Source organism: Lacerta agilis, chromosome 3 (genome assembly GCF_009819535.1).
Source record: "Lacerta agilis isolate rLacAgi1 chromosome 3, rLacAgi1.pri, whole genome shotgun sequence".
In the NCBI taxonomy this organism is placed as follows: Eukaryota; Metazoa; Chordata; class Lepidosauria; order Squamata; family Lacertidae; genus Lacerta; species Lacerta agilis.
Genome location: NC_046314.1, coordinates 17,249,296 through 17,267,085, shown reverse-complemented (window position 1 = coordinate 17,267,085; position 17,790 = coordinate 17,249,296). Strand labels below are relative to the sequence as shown.

General features: G+C 42.0%; 1 protein-coding gene across 23 annotated transcripts in view; it reads left to right on the top strand.

Moving 5' to 3' along the window:
- PUM2 (pumilio RNA binding family member 2) overlaps positions 1 to 13,711 on the top strand; it is a 62,066-nt gene extending 48,355 nt beyond the window's left edge. For 16 of the 23 annotated variants that reach the window (XM_033142945.1, XM_033142948.1, XM_033142946.1 and 13 more), the window contains 8 exons: positions 1,753 to 2,020; positions 3,849 to 3,978; positions 4,240 to 4,374; positions 4,577 to 4,714; positions 7,112 to 7,237; positions 7,575 to 7,696; positions 9,656 to 9,848; positions 11,854 to 13,711. In XM_033142945.1, the coding sequence (XP_032998836.1) occupies positions 1,753 to 2,020; positions 3,849 to 3,978; positions 4,240 to 4,374; positions 4,577 to 4,714; positions 7,112 to 7,237; positions 7,575 to 7,696; positions 9,656 to 9,848; positions 11,854 to 11,985 (1,244 nt within the window). In that variant the 3' untranslated portion in view covers positions 11,986 to 13,711. The remainder of the gene's footprint in view (positions 1 to 1,752; positions 2,021 to 3,848; positions 3,979 to 4,239; positions 4,375 to 4,576; positions 4,715 to 7,111; positions 7,238 to 7,574; positions 7,697 to 9,655; positions 9,849 to 11,853) is intronic. The other 7 variants (XM_033142942.1, XM_033142940.1, XM_033142926.1 and 4 more) reach the window with 1 other exon arrangement.
- Positions 13,712 to 17,790: the final 4,079 nt, after the last annotated feature.

Here is a 17,790-nt window from a genome sequence, read left to right as displayed (position 1 = left end):
TCAATATGTACATTCTAAGCTGTTGTGTGTATCACTATCTGTCTCCCTGGCTTTCTTCAGATTTGCTAAAACCGATATCATGATACGGACTTTAAACCAGTTTTGGATGTTATATTGATATATCGCCCAGCCCTAGCACCTACCTACTGACCTCTGACCCCCACCTGGGCAAGCCAGAGGTGTTGTCCAGGGCAGGTTCCGGACAGGAAAAAACTCCCAAGGAGGGTGTGAATCAGGGGCCAATGACGAAAAATGGTCTGGAGAAAGTCCTGAGTGTCGAGTAGAGGTCTGGGGGACCGCATCCAGGTTCCTCACTCCTATTCCTGGGGGGAAATAATTCAGCATGAGCTATTTTCTTAAATTGATTAATTGGGGGGTCTTTTGCTAAATCACCGCCATTACATGGGTCTAGTAAGTGTGCAGTATTGACAATGTAGCTATAGGTTTGTTGTTGTTGGTTTTTTTTAAAAAAACAATTGATTGAATCCAAAGGTTGCACAAGCAGAAAACAGCTCATGCAACCAATCTTTTTATTGTAGCCGCAGCTCATGCTGTTCAGGAGGACTCCCAGCCCTCCATAGAGGCTTTGTGGAGACGCATGCTAAGAGGAAAAACCAGTTGCATGAGTGGTCTTCAACTCATATACAGACACTGGCTCTATCCCAGTGTCAGCTTGGAAATGTTCTATCACCTTTCCTAAGTGATTAGCTAAATTAAGCTGTGCTGGTTAGACTTGTATGTATAATATGATCCGTATTTTATTTAAATTAATTACTCATCCCTCCCCCAATTTTTTTTTCCATATTTGCATCAAAGATTCTAAACCAATATAATTTACGTGTGGATGACAAGTTTCCATACTTTACTTTCACATCCCACACAGTGAATGCTGGATTGGCCTTCCATCTGTTACCCTACAGGGCTGGTTCCATGCTAGTAACATCAGCAAATGTTTGCTGTAGACTATCTGTAAGTCTCTAGACTAGTGCTCAAATAACATGAACCAAATTGGCATGGTGAGTGCTGGCTAATCAATGTGGCTTAAGATGTCTTTTCAAAAGATGTCTTAGTAGCAGTTGATCTTGTGCTTTGTAGAGGCGGGAGCTACGTGGCTATTTTGAGAGAAGCGATAACAAAGCAGTCAAGGCAGGGCTTTGAGTATCTCTTCTGAAAACCTGAAAATCAGACTTCCAGATTATTTTTCTATGAAGGTCTTCCGCTGTTTACATAGCGGGTTGCTTCGATTTAAGTCATAGAACGGACCCACCAAAATCATTGAAGTTAGATTAGTCATGCCCATTTAAATCAGTGTATGATTTAAATCAAAGTATGATTTCAGTTGATACAACTTGGTGTGCCAAGTGTGAGAGTCCGGAAAGAGTAGCTGGCGAATTGCTTTAGTTCCTGTGGTTGGCATAGCGTGTATACTAGCTGCCCATTGTTGAAAGTTCAAGTTTTCTTTTGTGCAAAGTGCACTGGTGTCCGAAAGCTAGTTGTGGGGTTCTTGTTTTATGTTGGAGCTGTCTCAATTTTATTGCTGCTTCACCTTGATTATTATTATTATATATATATATATTTAAAAGAGTTGCTTGTTCCTTTCTAGTCGTAGAAACTACTTAACTCAAAATTAAATAAAAGTGAAGTGTGAGAAGATGCTCATTATTCTAGTCTTCCTGATTTCTTGTACAATTTAGATTCTTGGTATTTACGGCATAATTAAGACTTCTTACTAACACGGCTGCTTCATTGTAGGAGGACTGACCAACGGTAGTGGTCGCTATATCTCTGCAGCCCCTGGAGCAGAAGCAAAGTATCGCAGTGCAGCAAACACCTCCAGTCTTTTTAGCTCCAGCAGCCAGTTGTTTCCTCCTTCGCGCCTCCGTTACAGTCGGTCTGACATTATGCCTTCTGGACGTAGTAGGTTACTGGAAGATTTCCGAAACAATCGCTTCCCTAATCTTCAACTAAGAGACCTAGTTGGACACATAGTTGAGTTTTCACGGGACCAGCATGGCTCTAGGTTAGTATTTGTAACTTATGCTGATGGGTTTGGAGAACATTCCCTTTAATTGGGTCTTGCGGGGAAACACATGGAATTTCCATCATTTTCTGTGAAAAGAGCTAGAGCTTCTTAATGGGCCTGTTCAGACAATGCATCGTTACTTGGGAACTTTAGGAGTAAGCAGGCATGACCATCTGGCTTTCAAGCCCCGTCTTCTTTTTTTAAAAAAGGCTAACATAAGAGAAATCTTCATTCTCTGTAATGAATCACAAGCAATTTACACGGATTTTCATTCCACTGAAGTTGATGATTTCATCATAATAAATAATGGAAATATTAATTTACAGTAATCCCTTATAGGACTATGCCAGAGTAGCTTACCAGTTACTATTTAACTAAAATTTCATAAACTTGTAAAGAAACCAAATATCCTGGAGGACCATTTGGATCCCTCCAATCAGTATTCAGGCCTCACCATAAGCCTGAAACTGCCTTGGTCATGCTGGTCGATGATTTCCGGCAGGCTAGGGACAAAGGTGAGAGCTGTTTCCTAGTTCTGCTGGATCTCTCATCAGCCTTTGACACCATTGACCATAACATCCTCCTGGGCCGTGTCCAGAAAGTGGTGTTGGGGGATGAGTGTTCAGACCCCTGAGCTCTCACTTGTAGGGTGCCTCAGGGTTCTGTCCTCTCCCCCATGCTTTTTAATATCTATATGAAGCCGATGGGAGAGATCATCAGGGGGTTTGGGCTGGGTGTTCATCAGTATGCGGATGATACCCAGCTCTACCTCTCTTTTAAATCAGAACCAGTGAAGGCGGTGAATGCCCTGTGTGAGTGCCTGGAGGTGGTTGGAGGATGGATGGCGACTAACAGATTGAGGTTGAATCCTGACAAAACAAAAGTACTGTTTTGGGGGGACAAGGCAGGTGGGTGTGGGGGACTCCCTGGTCCTGAATAGGGTAACTGTGCCCCTGAAGGACCAGGTGAGCAGCCTGGGAGTCATTTTGGACTCTCAGCTGTCCATGGAGGTGCAGGTTAATTCTTTGTCCAGGGTGGCTGTCTACCAGCTCCATCTGGTACGCAGGCTGAGACCCTACCTGCCCGCAGACTGTCTCTCCAGAGTGGTGCATGCTCTAGTTATCTCCAGCTTGGACTACTGCAATGCACTCTATGTGGGGCTACCTTTGAAGGTGACCCGGAAACTGCAATTAATCCAGAATGTGGCAGCTAGACTGGTGACTGAGAGTGGCCGCCAAGACCATATAACACCGGTCCTGAGAGATCTGCATTGGCTCCCAGTACGTTTCCGAGCACAATTCAAAGTGTTGGTGCTGACCTTTAAAGCCCTAAACGGCCTCGGTCCTGTATACCTGAAGGAGCGTCTCCACACCCATAATTCAGCCCAGACATTTAGATCCAGCACTGAGGGCCTTCTGGCGGTTCCCTCATTGCGAGAAGAGAGGTTACAGGGAACCAGGCAGAGGGGCTTCTCGGTAGTGGCGCCTGCCCTGTGGAACACCCTCCCAACAGATGTCAATGAAATAAGCAGGTATCCTATTTTTAAAAGACATCTGAAGGCAGCCGTGTTTAGGGAAGTTTTTAATATTTAATGCTGTATTGTTTTTAACACTCGATTGGGAGCTGCCTAGAGTGGCTGGGGCAACTCAGCCAGATGGGCGGGGGTAAAAATAAATTATTATTATTATTATTATTATTATTATTATTATTATTATTATTATTTATTATTCTGTTGTTTTCAGCTTTTTTTTTTAGTACTTTGCTGTAGTTATTCGACTTTAATCAACTTGAGGTTTTTATTTATGTGCAATTCTGGTGCTTACAGATTTATACAGCAGAAATTAGAAAGAGCCACTCCAGCTGAACGTCAGATGGTATTTAGTGAGATTCTGCAAGCAGCATATCAGCTGATGACGGATGTGTTCGGCAACTATGTCATACAGAAATTCTTTGAGGTAAGTGCGTAAAGGAAGCTGTTCAAAGGTTTTTAACCTCTTGAGTTTGTTCAGATGGGGGGAAACCTAGACTATATTCCAAATTCCTGTGTTTGGGGTGTTGAAGGCTGCTCACATGTTTTTCTTTCCAGCTTTCCACAGGTTTGAATAATCCACTGATATGTGATGTAAATTTCTTAAAGTGGCGTGAGATGGCTTTCATAGCAACACGCAGAAAGGTGTGCTTGGTTTTTGTTAACAGTGCCTTCCCTTCTCTCGTAGTTTGGAAGCATAGACCAGAAGTTAGCCCTTGCTACGCGCATTCGTGGGCATGTTCTCCCATTAGCTCTGCAGATGTACGGTTGCCGTGTAATTCAGAAAGCCCTCGAGTCTATCTCACCTGACCAGCAGGTAATTGTAAGTTAGAACAATATTTTTGTATTCCATTACAAAAAACCCCACAAATGTAAAATGTTTCGTGCTTGTAACAATATAGTAGTCTGATTCTTTATAGAAGGCACTATTCTTGTTAAATCATAATTGGGAAATGCACACTTGTGGGGAAAGTAATTTGTTACGGACCTGTGTAACCTGGTAATGCCAAATTACTCCTCTGTAGAATGAAATGGTGAAGGAGCTCGATGGGCACGTCCTGAAATGCGTGAAGGATCAAAATGGAAACCATGTGGTACAAAAATGTATAGAATGTGTCCAGCCCCAGTCACTCCAATTTATTATTGATGCTTTCAAAGGACAGGTAATTAGTTTTTTTTATATTTACTTTCTTTAACTGAATGGTCACTATCCATAATCACAACTTTTCAGATAACATTGGTTAGCACACTGTTGCAAATATACTCTTCCTAAGTGTGTCTCCTTTGTTTAGGGTCCTATCCAGTGCTGTTGTTCTGCTCGTGCATTGGAACATTACTCCCCCTGAAACCCTCCCCCCCCTCCAAACCCTCAAAATCTGATCCAGGGGGTTGGAGGACCCTCTGCAGCAGGCCGGGGAAGGGAAGCTCCACCATGTGAGCAGAACTCTGTGCACACAGGGTCAGATGCAACCCTTAATTTGCCACACAGGGCCAGGCCAAGACACTTTGGCACCTGAGGCGAACTGCAAAATGGCTGCCCCCTCTCGGCCAGGGAAGAGGCGGGGAGTGAAGATTGACGTCAGGAATAAAGGGGGGGGATAAAGATCTGTATCGGGATCCGTTGCCCTGTGGATCGTGCCACCTGAGGCAGTTGCTTTACCTAGCCTCATGGGTGGGCCAGCCCTGCACAGGCCCCTCTGCTCAGAGGGAGCATGTCCCACCTATATTCAGAAGTTCTGGTTGGTCACCAACTTCATCAGCTACAGGGATATGGTTGCTTGCATCCACTAGCAGGCTCTGTGCTTACCACGGCAGTGCAAATGAGCGGGGTGGCAGGCAGATGAGGGTGAGAAGCTCACTGTGCCCCTTGCTGCCTTTGGTTCTCGCTGTTACTGGCATCAGGAGGTACACACAGCCTGGGATGTATGCTGCTTCTTGGGGTTGCAGTATACTGTTCTCCATAAGAAAAGCTTGCTAGTCGCCCCCCCCCCTTTTTTACTCTAGCAAGTCACCAAAGAAAGAAAGAAAGAAAAGAAAAGTTTGTTTACCTATGTATGTTGAGAGTGGCATGTGCTTTGGAGTCTCTGCATGCATTGCTCTGCCCTGCCAGGTTGTTCTCAACAGGGAAGAGCTTCCCTGTCATACAGAACCTCAGTTTAGATAAGTGGCTTTGCTTCATGAAGACTCCTGGTTATTTTTTAGTAGTGGGGTCCGAGAGCTTTAAATAATGCCAGTATATTTGGCATCTGGCAACCAATGCACCCCTTCGGTTTCCGATGCTACATGGGTAGAAAAGTATAAAAAGCCTGGGACACAAACTTTCACGACCCTCTAGCCTAAATACAGAAGTAATGTATTTGGCATTAACTTGGGACGTGTACACTCAATTCTGACCAAACTAAGCCTCCTCGTGTATGTTTTGCTCTAGGAGGCTTAGTTTGGTCAGAATTGAGTGTACAGGTACACTTTGTTGTTATTATTAATAATATGCTGTTGGGAGTTGCCCAGAGTGGCTGGGGATTAAATAAATAAATCTTCTTCTTCTTCTTCTTCTTCTTCTTCTTCTTCTTCTTCTTCTTCTTCTTCTCCTTCTCCTTCTTCTCCTTCTTCTCCTTATCATCATCATCATCATCATCATCACTACTACTACTACTATACTTCCAGAGTTAATGCTAAATACATTACTTCTGGTAAATGAGCCACCATAGCTGCTAGAGGGCCATGAAAATTTGTGTCCCTGGCTTTTTAGACTCGTCTACCCTTGTACTCGTCTACCCTTGTACTGGGACGCGGGTGGCGCTGTGGGTTAAACCACAGAGCCTAGGGCTTGCTGATCAGAAGGTCGACGGTTTGAATCCCCATGACGGGGTGAGCTCCCGTTGCTCGTTCCCAGCCCCTGCCCACCTGGCAGTTCGAAAGCACATCAAAGTGCAAGTAGATAAATAGGTACCGCTCCGGTGGGAAGGTAAACGGCGTTGCCGTGCGCTGCTCTGGTTCTCCAGAAGCGGCTTAGTCATTCTGACCACATGACCTGGAAGCTGTATGCTAGCTCCCTTGGCCAGTAGCGCGAGATGAGCGCCGCAACCCAAGAGTCGGACACCACTGGACCTAACAGTCAGGGGTCCCTTTACCTTTACCCTTGTACTACCTGAAACCAAAGGGCACATTGGTTCCCAGGTATGAATTTTTTTCAGCTGTCCTACCCCACTACAGTGGTCTTCAGAATATAGACCCCTTCACATATTAAACTCTGTAATGGGACGTGAAGAAAAAGTTCCTGTCTTGTGCAACGGGATCAGAATTTTCCTATAGATGCCGTGTAACTTGTTGCCAAAGGGAAAAGGCACCACGAATATCTGTGTTAAATGTTACACAGTATATTAAAAAGTAAAAGTCGCTTGTTCTCCCTCCTTCCAAAAGCCATGTTTACATCGAATGTTTTTCAATAATGTGTAATTTAAGATGGGATTCTCTCCTTTTGAACACCTGAGGCATCTTCATCTGCAATACAGCAAATTTAATGCAGTATGTGTTAATAATTATAATCCTGTCGTTTTAAGGTGTTTGTGCTTTCAACTCATCCTTATGGCTGCAGAGTAATTCAACGTATTCTGGAGCACTGCACTGCTGAACAAACACTTCCCATTTTAGAAGAACTGCATCAGCACACAGAACAGCTTGTGCAGGTTGGTGTGCACTGAAATATTTTGGGGAGCACAAAATAAATTGTGTAGCTATATTTTTATTAGCAAATATTAATCAGAGTTGGGGATATTGGAAGTAAATTCTTTTTTTAAAAAAGATCATGTCAACCTTTTCATTTATTAGATTTTTGGTGTAGTATCTGTTGGGCATTATCAGTTTCCCCATATAATGCTACAATTCATTACAATAATGAAAATGCTACAATTCCAAAACATGGGTGTGTAACAGTGGTCTCCTCCTCAACTTAGGTGTTTGGGTGCTTTAAAAAATGCTAAACTAATGAATATGCTTGAGACAACTTAAGTATGTTACTTTCAGGATCAATATGGGAACTATGTTATTCAACATGTGCTGGAACATGGACGCCCTGAAGACAAGAGTAAGATTGTGTCTGAAATCAGAGGGAAGGTTCTAACTCTGAGTCAGCATAAATTTGCCAGGTATAGTTAACAGTAAATTACTAATTGCTGTTTAATATTGGGCAGTAAATGACTGCTTTATTATTCCTTTTTGTGCCTTTATATCTGCCTTTCTTTCATTGTGGAACCCAAGGCAGTCACCCCTTTAAGGCACTGACCAAACCCAGACCTGAAATATAATAGGGTCAGTTTAGCCATTGCTACTCCTAAGTGCTCCATGGGATAACTCAAAAGACTTGGGCCACGTGATAGGAACCAAAGCTGGGATTCCTCCCTTTGCAAGCATTGCCTTTCCTCAAAAGTGGGCAACACTGGCATGGGGAGCGGTTGTACTTCTCTCCGATGGATATGAGCATGTGGTGTTACCTCTTCTGACACAAGGAGGAGTCATTTCAGCAGAATCTGCACCTCAGATTCAGCATGATACAGTAATGTTGTGTTGTCTCATAAAGTACCATGCATTCAGCAGCAACTAGACCCCTGACAACCTTCGAAAACCTCATCTTAATGACAAAGGGACACGGCAAAGGGATGGTATCCGCAATATACAAAATACTATTAAAAAACCCCACAAACTCCCTAGACGCAATCAAAAAACAATGGGAGGATGACATAGGATATAAAATCAACCCCACCCAATGGACCAGAATGTGGTCCAAACCCCCCTTTAAATCCATATCAATGAAAAGAAAAGAACTCACCCTGAAACTAATCTACAGGTGGTACCTAACGCCAAGAAAATTAGCGCTAATATACCCAGGAACCTCAACAAAATGCTGGAGAGGGTGCACCTCCACAGGCACATACCTCCACATGTGGTGGGAGTGCCCCAAAATCCAACTGTTCTGGACAACAATCATATGAGAAATAGGTAATATGACCAAGCAGGTGCTAGAAATCACCCCAGAATTGGTCTTACTAAACATCTTCCAAGACAACAATGCCCACTTATAACACAAAGAACTCATAATCCATCTAATCTCAGCAGCCAGAAACATCATAACCAGACACTGGAAAGACCTGTCAGGAGTAAGGATGGACCAATGGTACCAAGTAGTATGGGAAACAGCCCTACTAGAAAAACTAACCAGTAACCTGAAACTGATACAGGGACAAACAGTAGAAGACACCTTCACCCCGGTTTGGTTCCCCTTCATCACACACACAGCCCAACAAGACAATGACAAAAATCTACCGACAGCATACAGTGGTACCCCGCTAGACGAATGCCTCGCTAGACGAAAGGCATTCGCTAGCGGAAGGCTGTCTCGCAAGACGAATTTTTCAATGGGCTTGCCTCGCAAGACGAAAAAATTTCCGATTTTTTTTTTTTCTTTTTTTCGTCAAACCGCTATTCTCTCGTTGGTGCTTCGCAAGACGAAAAATTCGCTATACGACAGCACTCGCAGAACGAATTATTTTCGTCTAGCGAGGCACCACTGTACAAATCAATATGGCTAACCTGATCAAAAACACTCACCCACCCCACTCACACAGGAAACCAAAGACCACCGCAGCCAACCACAAATGGAACAATCACATCCTACACCAACCCTGACCTCTCTCACCGCCAAAGGAACACAAGTGAACAACAGAGAACCTGCACAAACAAAGCTGACACCAAACCCTACATATATGAAATAAAATAGAAGCATTGTCACCCCACCCCACCCCACCCATCTCCCCATCCCACCTCTTTCCCCCTTTCCTTCCTAATGTCTCAACAAACGAAATTGACTTATAAAAATGCTACATGGAAAAAATACGAGTGAAACATTGCACTACCTTTGTAAATCAAGAAAATCTTTAATAAAAAATACTTTTTTAAAAAAAAATTAAGTACCATGCATTTCATTTCAACATGTTGCGTTTAATATGCTTAGTAATATATTTAGCTGGGTCTAATTTGTCTCTTTATGTTTTCTTTCTTCCATTCCATTCTGTAATCTTTCCTGTATTCTGTTCCGTAATCTTTTTCAGCAATGTGGTAGAAAAATGTGTCACTCACGCATCTCGTGCGGAAAGAGCTTTACTTATTGATGAGGTGTGTTGCCAGAATGACGGTCCTCACAGTGCCTTATACACCATGATGAAGGACCAATATGCAAACTACGTTGTTCAGAAAATGATTGACATGGCTGAACCTGCTCAGCGAAAGATTATAATGCACAAGGTAATTGTGCATATCTGCTCCAGACTTTGAAAGAACTCGTTAATTTTTTTTAAAAAAAATCCCAGCTTTTGCAAACTTTGGGTGATTTATTCCTGCTTTTGTGTCTGACAGTTTCTCTCTCTCCTCCACACCCCAATAACTCCCATTTTAATTCCTCATTTTGTAAGTAGCATAATTGAAAATAGGATGAAAGTTAATGATACTGATTTCAAATACCGTATTTTCCGGCGTATAAGATGACTGGGCGTATAAGACGACCCCAAACTTTTCCAGTTAAAATATAGAGTTTGAGATACACTCGACTGCAGATTCTCCACCCGGCATATAAAACAACCCCTGACTTTTGAGAAGATTTTCCTGGATTAAAAAGTAGTCTTATACGCCAGAATATACAGTAGGTTCTTTAAAATTTCTATGTTGTTCATATGAAAAAAGTAAAGGTAAAGGACCCCTGGACAGTTAAGTCCAGTCAGACTTGCCCATGAGATGCAGCACTCATCTCACTTCAGGCAGAGAGAGTCGGCATTTGTCTGCAGACAGCTTTCCAGGTCATGTGGCCAGCATGAGTAAACCGCTTCTGGCGCAATGGAACACTGACAGAAACCAGAGCGCACGGAAATGCTGTTTACCTTCCCGCTGCAGTGGTACCTATTTATCTACTCGCGTTGGTGTGATTTTGAACTGCTATGCTGGCAGGAGCTGGGACAGAGCAACGGGAGCTCACCCCGTCATGCGGTTTCGAACCGCCGGCCTTCTGATCGGCAAGCCCAAGAGGCTCAGGTTCATATAAATATGGATGGAAATGATAATTTACTCAACCTGGATAGCTCTGTTGGTTGGAGCGTGGTGCTGATAACGCCAAGATTGCAGGTTTGATCCCCGTATGAGACAGCTGCATATTCCTCCGTTGCAGGGACTAGAAGATCCTCAGGCGTTCTTCCATCTCTATGATTCAACAATAACCATGCTTTTTTACTAGACTGTAAATACACACCTGGTTGCAGATAATGTTGAACTATAGTTAAAAATAAACGATAGCTAAATGTGAACAAGCAGCATGCTTGTGTGTAATGCCTGCTTCACTCTTTCCATGCTTTATTTATTACTTATATGCAGTGCTTTTTTCTGGGGGGGAACATAGGGGTTCACATACCCCTAAACATTTTGTGAATCTAAGTTTGGCCTCAGTATGAGTAGGAAAATGGGAGTGCCCCTAAACATTTCTTTTAGAAAAACAACAACACTGGTTATATGTAATACATGATTCTCCCATTTTATCCTCACAGTGAGGTCGGTTAGGCCTGAGAGTGAGTGGCTGACCCAAACCATTGAGCATCAGTGCTGAGTGGGGATTTGGATCCTGGTCTCCAAGGTGCTGCTCTTGCACTGCCCAGAAACATTCCACAGTGTGGCTTGTTGTGATGCCTGAACCTGGGTTCATTCCTCCTCTCCAAACAAACCCATGTTCAGAAACCACATTTTGTTCTTGGCTTAACTTTTGTTTGTTTGGAGAAGCAAACCACCAGCTTGGATGTGAACATCGTTGCCTGTGAATTCTTGTGAAGGGAAGGTTTGTAGGAGGACATATCTGCCCCAGTATAAGAGTTCCTTGCTAGGAAGCAGTGGATCAAAATGTAGTACATTGGTACCTTGGTTCTCAAAGTTAATCCATTCCGGGAATCCGTTTGACAACCAAGGCACGGCTTCCGATAAATGTTTGCAAACCGGAACACTTATTTCCAGGTTTGCGGTGTTCAGGAGCCGATTTGTTTGACAAATAAGCCGTTCGGGAACCAAAGTACTACTGTAATTTTTCTTACGCCTGGTCCTCACTTGGGTCCATCTTAAATATTATTTGTCTCTGAAGATTTTATCATTGATCTCGGAGTTCATAAACATTAACGCAAAACTAACAAAGATGTCTTGAATATTCTACTTCAGTTTATCATCTTCTCTCTTTGTGATAGGGATGTTTTGATTAAAACCTGGATTTTTTTTATTGCAGATTCGCCCCCATATTACCACCCTGCGCAAATACACCTATGGCAAACATATCCTTGCCAAGCTGGAAAAGTATTACCTGAAGAACAGTGCTGACCTGGGCCCAGTTGGAGGGCCACCTAATGGAATGCTTTAAGGACACATTCAGAAAATCTTGAAGATGAATTTTATTGTGAATTATCAAAACATACAACTTAACTCAAAACGTTGTGATTTTTTTTATATAAAAAACCCTATTTATTGACTCTTCATGCATTTGTAAAAATTTTTATTCATGTGTATATTTTGGGGGAATGAATTGCAACATATTGCCATTTCTTATTAGAGACCTATCAGATTGTGTGGCTCACAAAGCACAGAATGCCTGTAAATGATGTAACTATCCGAATAGCTCTCACATTTTGTAAATTTTTACCTTGTAAAGTCATTGAATAAAATAGTTTTTAAAGGGAAAAAAGTACAGTATTCTTTTAATATACTGGCTCACAATCTGGTAGGTCTCCCCAACATCACAGCACATGTTTATATAGTTGTATATAGAAATAAGTTAAATTTCTTTCCCCCACCCCTTTGTGCGGAATCCTTTTTTTAAATAACAGATGAAAATAGATGATTGCATAATTATTATTTAACATACTGCAGAAAGTTAAGTTCTGTATTTTGGTGGTTCACAATTTTATAATCCAAATAGCAATCAGGGCACTGAAGAATACCAGTAAGGAATGATAAAATGTGAACATTGAGGAATAGTTTCTACCTTTTTACTTTGGAAACAATTTTCTTCTTCTTTTAATGTAACGTGCCCTTTTCTCTAGCAGTGTATAAAAGCCATGTATATACTTAAATATTTAATTGATGTGCAAGATAGGGGAATAAAAATCAAGGTGGTACTTTGGTCCTGCGATGTACTGTCTGGGAAAAGAGTAAACCTGCATTAAAATAATAGGCAGTCAGTGGGCAATAAGGTGTGTGCTTTGCTTTGCATATACAATTGTAAGACAGGATTTGAAAGCGTTGATAGGCTTTGTGTTCTCACAGGTAGCTGCAAACAGTAGGCAGTTAATGGCGAAGGAAAGGCCTACTGAGACTTTGATAGCTCAACATCTAAAGCATGATTAAATATTCAGATAACTTTTTGCTTCCTTATAAATATAAGCATTATATAAGTATAGTTAATAGATGTAAGTTTACCGTTTGTAAGCAGATTTCTTGTTTTCAATGTTTTACAGGCCTTGCTAATTGAGTAGTGACGCTTACTTTGGTTGTACAGATGTACATTTGTAAACCTCCATGCTGTAAATGTAATTTGTTTTACCCCTTTTGGGAAGAAAATTTGCATTTTAGTGTATATTCATACCCCTGTCCCTTTTTTGCCCTGACATAGTGTTGTATAATGTAAATTTATTTCAGCAAATCAAGACTGATTTTTTAAAAGATTCTATCTTTATATGGTTTCAGAACTACAAACCAGCTTTCTTTTATCTATTACGAGGAAATGTTTTTGTTTAACATGGTTGTTCTGTTAATATGGATATTTGGGGAACTTAATCAGTTTAAACATTAATGAGAATAAAGGCAAATTAATGGACTGAAATACTGACCACACAAACCAGTGCTTCTTCCATCTTAAATGTGGCACGATTTGTTTTTGTACAGAAGAGTACTGTATTTTTGGACAGCTTCATCCTAAAGCAAATATGTATGATACTGTCAATTTTTCTCTGAACAAGACACTGTAACAGTAAGATAAAAGCTGTACATTTACAAGCGGCCTTATGTACATTTCCCAGTTTCCTTTTTAAGGCAGAATTGTGACCATATGTGTATAATTAAAATCCTTTTTAATCCTTTGCCTATGAAAATATTTTGGAAAGAAGCTTACTTTGTATATTCAGTTTCGGAAAGATAAAGTGCTTTGTATTTTGTTCAAGTCAGTATTTTGTGTAAACACTTCATTTTGATGTCATAACATAGGTGCTTTGTCTCAAAGCTGCTGGAAGTAGTGATTTGACTATAGATTGCATTAAAACCTTTTGTGGAGAGGTCTAGAGAGAAGATAGGAGAGCAACATGTCATCTCATTTACAAAATGCTCATTTTTATTAAAAATATAATCACAGCATACAGACATTTGCTTACAACAAAATTTAGTATGTTGATAATTTAACACAACGGCTCAACAGTTACTTACACCTTAAAATAACTCAAGTATATCTCACAATTTGAATTTATATAGTAGTTTCCTCCTTTCCCTATTTTTAACTTTTGAATGTAAGTTTAATGACTGTTATAGAACATTTCCCCAGTAGATACAGGAAACTACTACCGGTAATCTTTCCAGGGACTTTGCAATTGGATATGGTGTTTCATGTGAGGGGAGGTGTGTAACACCTCTAGTCTACCAAGTTAAAATTTCTTCCATTTGTCTCAAACAGTCTTCAAACAATAATTCAGTATTCTTTGGTACATTTCAAGTCTGTTCTGCAACCTGTTGGCTGGCCTAAGTGGCATAGTTATACTCTAATAATATTTTATCTTCTGTTAATCTGACCAGTACTTTCTCTAATCAGTTGTATATTTCTGCAGAAGTAGTGTAGGAAATCAAGCATACTTTCCCCACATAATAAGCTTTCTTGGTTTGAGGATGTTCTCCCCCTACAGTCTCTTCCCAATGTAGATTTGGTTATGGAACATTTTTTCCTAGTCTGTTTAGGTCTGTTCTGCCTCTAGGCTGCTCTTAGTTCATATTGAATAATGTAATGTTCACTTGTAATATGCTGTAAAGAAAACAACAAAATGAAAATGTGTGAATAACTTTATGCAATATGCTTGGTCTTATGTTTTGATTCTTATCAAAAAGCCTTGGGTTACACACTCTAGTCTTGACTAAAATTACTACTTTCATTTCAGGGTTTAGCAGGTCTCCAAAGGAAGTTTCTATCAGTATATTCTTCCTGGATTTAATCAGTTGAAATTGTGGAATTTTTAATCACCTCTACAGTTTTCCATTTGCTAGAAGATCCACTTAACAGTATTTTAACTGTCTGACTTTGAACCCTAATAATTTGAAACTGAGCAAATCTTTATAGAAGTCACAGTAAAAGTGGGCCTTTGTGTGTCTATTAGAGGCTTCATCTATATTTGAGGGGGCTGGGAGCCCCCAAAGTTGATGGGCATTGCCATTCCAATGGGGGGGGGGGTGCGTGCCGTGTCATGTGTTTGATTATGTGGGACGGGGCTTATCTGGGTCCCACCCAATATTTTCTTCAAGTTGGCCCTCCTGAGAGGAAGAGTGCAGAAGGTGATTTTTGTCACTTTCCCCTTTCTACTATAATGCTCAGTACTACCACCTTTGACATTCCAGAGCAGCTTTTCAGCAGAGGAGCAAGGTGGGACGTGCCAAAAAATACTGTTGTCCCCAGCCTGCTTTTCAGTGAGAGTGTTCCATGCGTGCAGTCCTGCTCACAGGAGCTTCTGGGTCTTCTCCTCCACTCAGCCTTTGGCCCTTCAGACATTGTTAGAATCCCATTAGCCAGTGTGGCTAATAGTTAGAGTTGCTGGGATTTTAGTCCCAGACACCAGAGGGGCACCACGTCATGTAAGGCTGCTCTAGATAAATACTGAAGAACCTGTGACCCATATTCCAACTACCTGGCTGGCTCTAACGGGAGTTGGAGGCCAATCACATCTCAAGGGCTACAGGTTCCCCTTCCCTGAAGTGTCTGTCAGCATTTTCACCATTAAATCCACACCACAGCATTTCCAGAGACTCCGATGTTTCAGATGTTTTATCTTGGTAGTGTCAAACAGTAACTCCAGCAATGGATCCAGTTACAGGGGGGTAGCCATGTTGGTCTGCCATAGTCGAAACAAAATAGAAAATTCTTTCCAGTAGCACCTTAGAGACCAGCTGAGTCTCTACCAAGAACAAACTGAGTTGGTCTCTAAGGTGCTACTGGAAAGAATTTTCTATTTTGTTCCAGCAATGGAGCCCTAGTTGCAAGCCAGAGCAGAGAGGCATCCTTAAGTCACTGCTCTATTGCGTAAGACTTGGCAGAAATTGTCAAATACATTACAGTAATATATAAGAACGGGGCGACTAACCTGTGGACCTCAAAATGTTGAACTGCAGTTGCTGTTGGGCTCAACTAGGAGAGCTAATGGCCAGACATACAGGAGTGGTACTTAAGCAAGTTGTAGGAGGCCACTGGTCAGCCAGCCTTTATAGAAGCAGACTCTTCAGCCAGACTGTTAAACATGCACCAACTCGATGACACCCAGTGGAGTTTTCCCGTTTGAGAAGCACTGGCCTGATTTTGCATCAAGCTGCTATTGAAACAAAGTTCACCAGAGGGCTGCAGTTTGAGAAATGGGCTCCCTGTGGAACTAGTCCTTTGGATCCAAGCTGGTCGGTTGGCTGGCTGACTTATTTATTTAGATGACACTTAGTTGTGTAGTGGAGCTCAGAGTTTTAGCAGACATAAGATACAAGCCTGTTGTCTTTGTCCATGGAGTTTTCTTGGCAGGGATACTGCTCCAGCTGGGAAAGATTGAGGGCACTAGGAGAAGGGGATGACAGAGGACGAGATGGTTGGACAGTGTTCTCGAAGCTACCAACGTGAGTTTGACCAAACTGCGGGAGGCAGTGGAAGACAGGAGTGCCTGGTGTGCTCTGGTCCATGGGGTCACGAAGAGTCGGACACAACTAAACAACCACAAAGATTTCTGATTTCTGATTTCCTAACTGGCCTTATAGTAGTTACTTTAACTCAGTAATGGGAAAACCACCAGCACACTTCCTTATGACCATATACAGTGTGCTGGCAAGTTTCTTGCTTGCATTTTGCTGCAAGGCTTTCCACCCTTTTCTGGACTGTAATGTTGAGTCACAGGTTACACCTCCAGAGCCACACCTATTTTGTTTTCTTTTAAGGTCTCGCATTTATTCAGAGTGCTCTTGTTTCTTTCCATTACCACTCCTGCAAGGGAACAGGGAAACCTAATGAGGTTTTTCATAGCCAAACATCCTACGGCTATCCCATGGGCCATCCCTTTTCCCAGAGACTTTGCTAGTGATTTTATGCTGGCTCTGTGGTTTCTATTAAGACTGTGGACTCTTCATGCATAGTCATAATTCAGTGATTATTTTTGCTGTTCAGATTTCTGCAGAGTGGCTACGTTGCTTATATTTGTGGCAGCTGGACACTGGAATGTGTTGTAGTGCCTGCTGCAATTTTTTAAAATTCAAAGGTACATCTTGAGAACTGAACGCAAGGGGGACTGGCAAATGCGTCCTAGTAGCTAAACATTAATCTGTTAACTAGGAACTTTATGTTGAATCCATCTAGCTTAGGAGTGACTGGCAACAGCTTGCTAGTGTTCCATGAGAGATGTCTTCCTCAGCCTTGCTTAATGGTACCCGGGGGAACTAATAATAATAATAATAATAATAATAATAATAATAATAATAATAATTTATTATTAATTTTACCCCGCCCATCTGGCTGGGTCCCCCCAGCCACTCTGGGTGGCCTCCAACAGATATTAAAAACCATTTAAAATATCACAGGTTAAAACTTCCCTAAACAGGGCTGCCTTCAGGTATTTTCTGAATGTCAGATAGTTATTTATCTCTTTGACCTCTGCTGGGAGGGTGTTCCACAGGGCGGGCACCACTACCGAGAAGGCCCTCTGCCTGGTTCCCTGTAGCTTTGCTTCTCGCAGTGAGGGAACCGACAGAAGGCCCTCGGCGCTGGATCTCAGTGTCCGGGCCGAATCATGGGGGTGGAGACGCTCCTTCAGGTATACAGGACCGAGGCCGTTTAGGGCTTTAAAGGTCAGCACCAACACTTTGATTTGTGCTCGGAAACGTACTGGCAGCCAATGTAGCTCTCTCAGGACCGGTGTTATATGGTCCTGGCGGCCACTCCCAGTCACCAGTC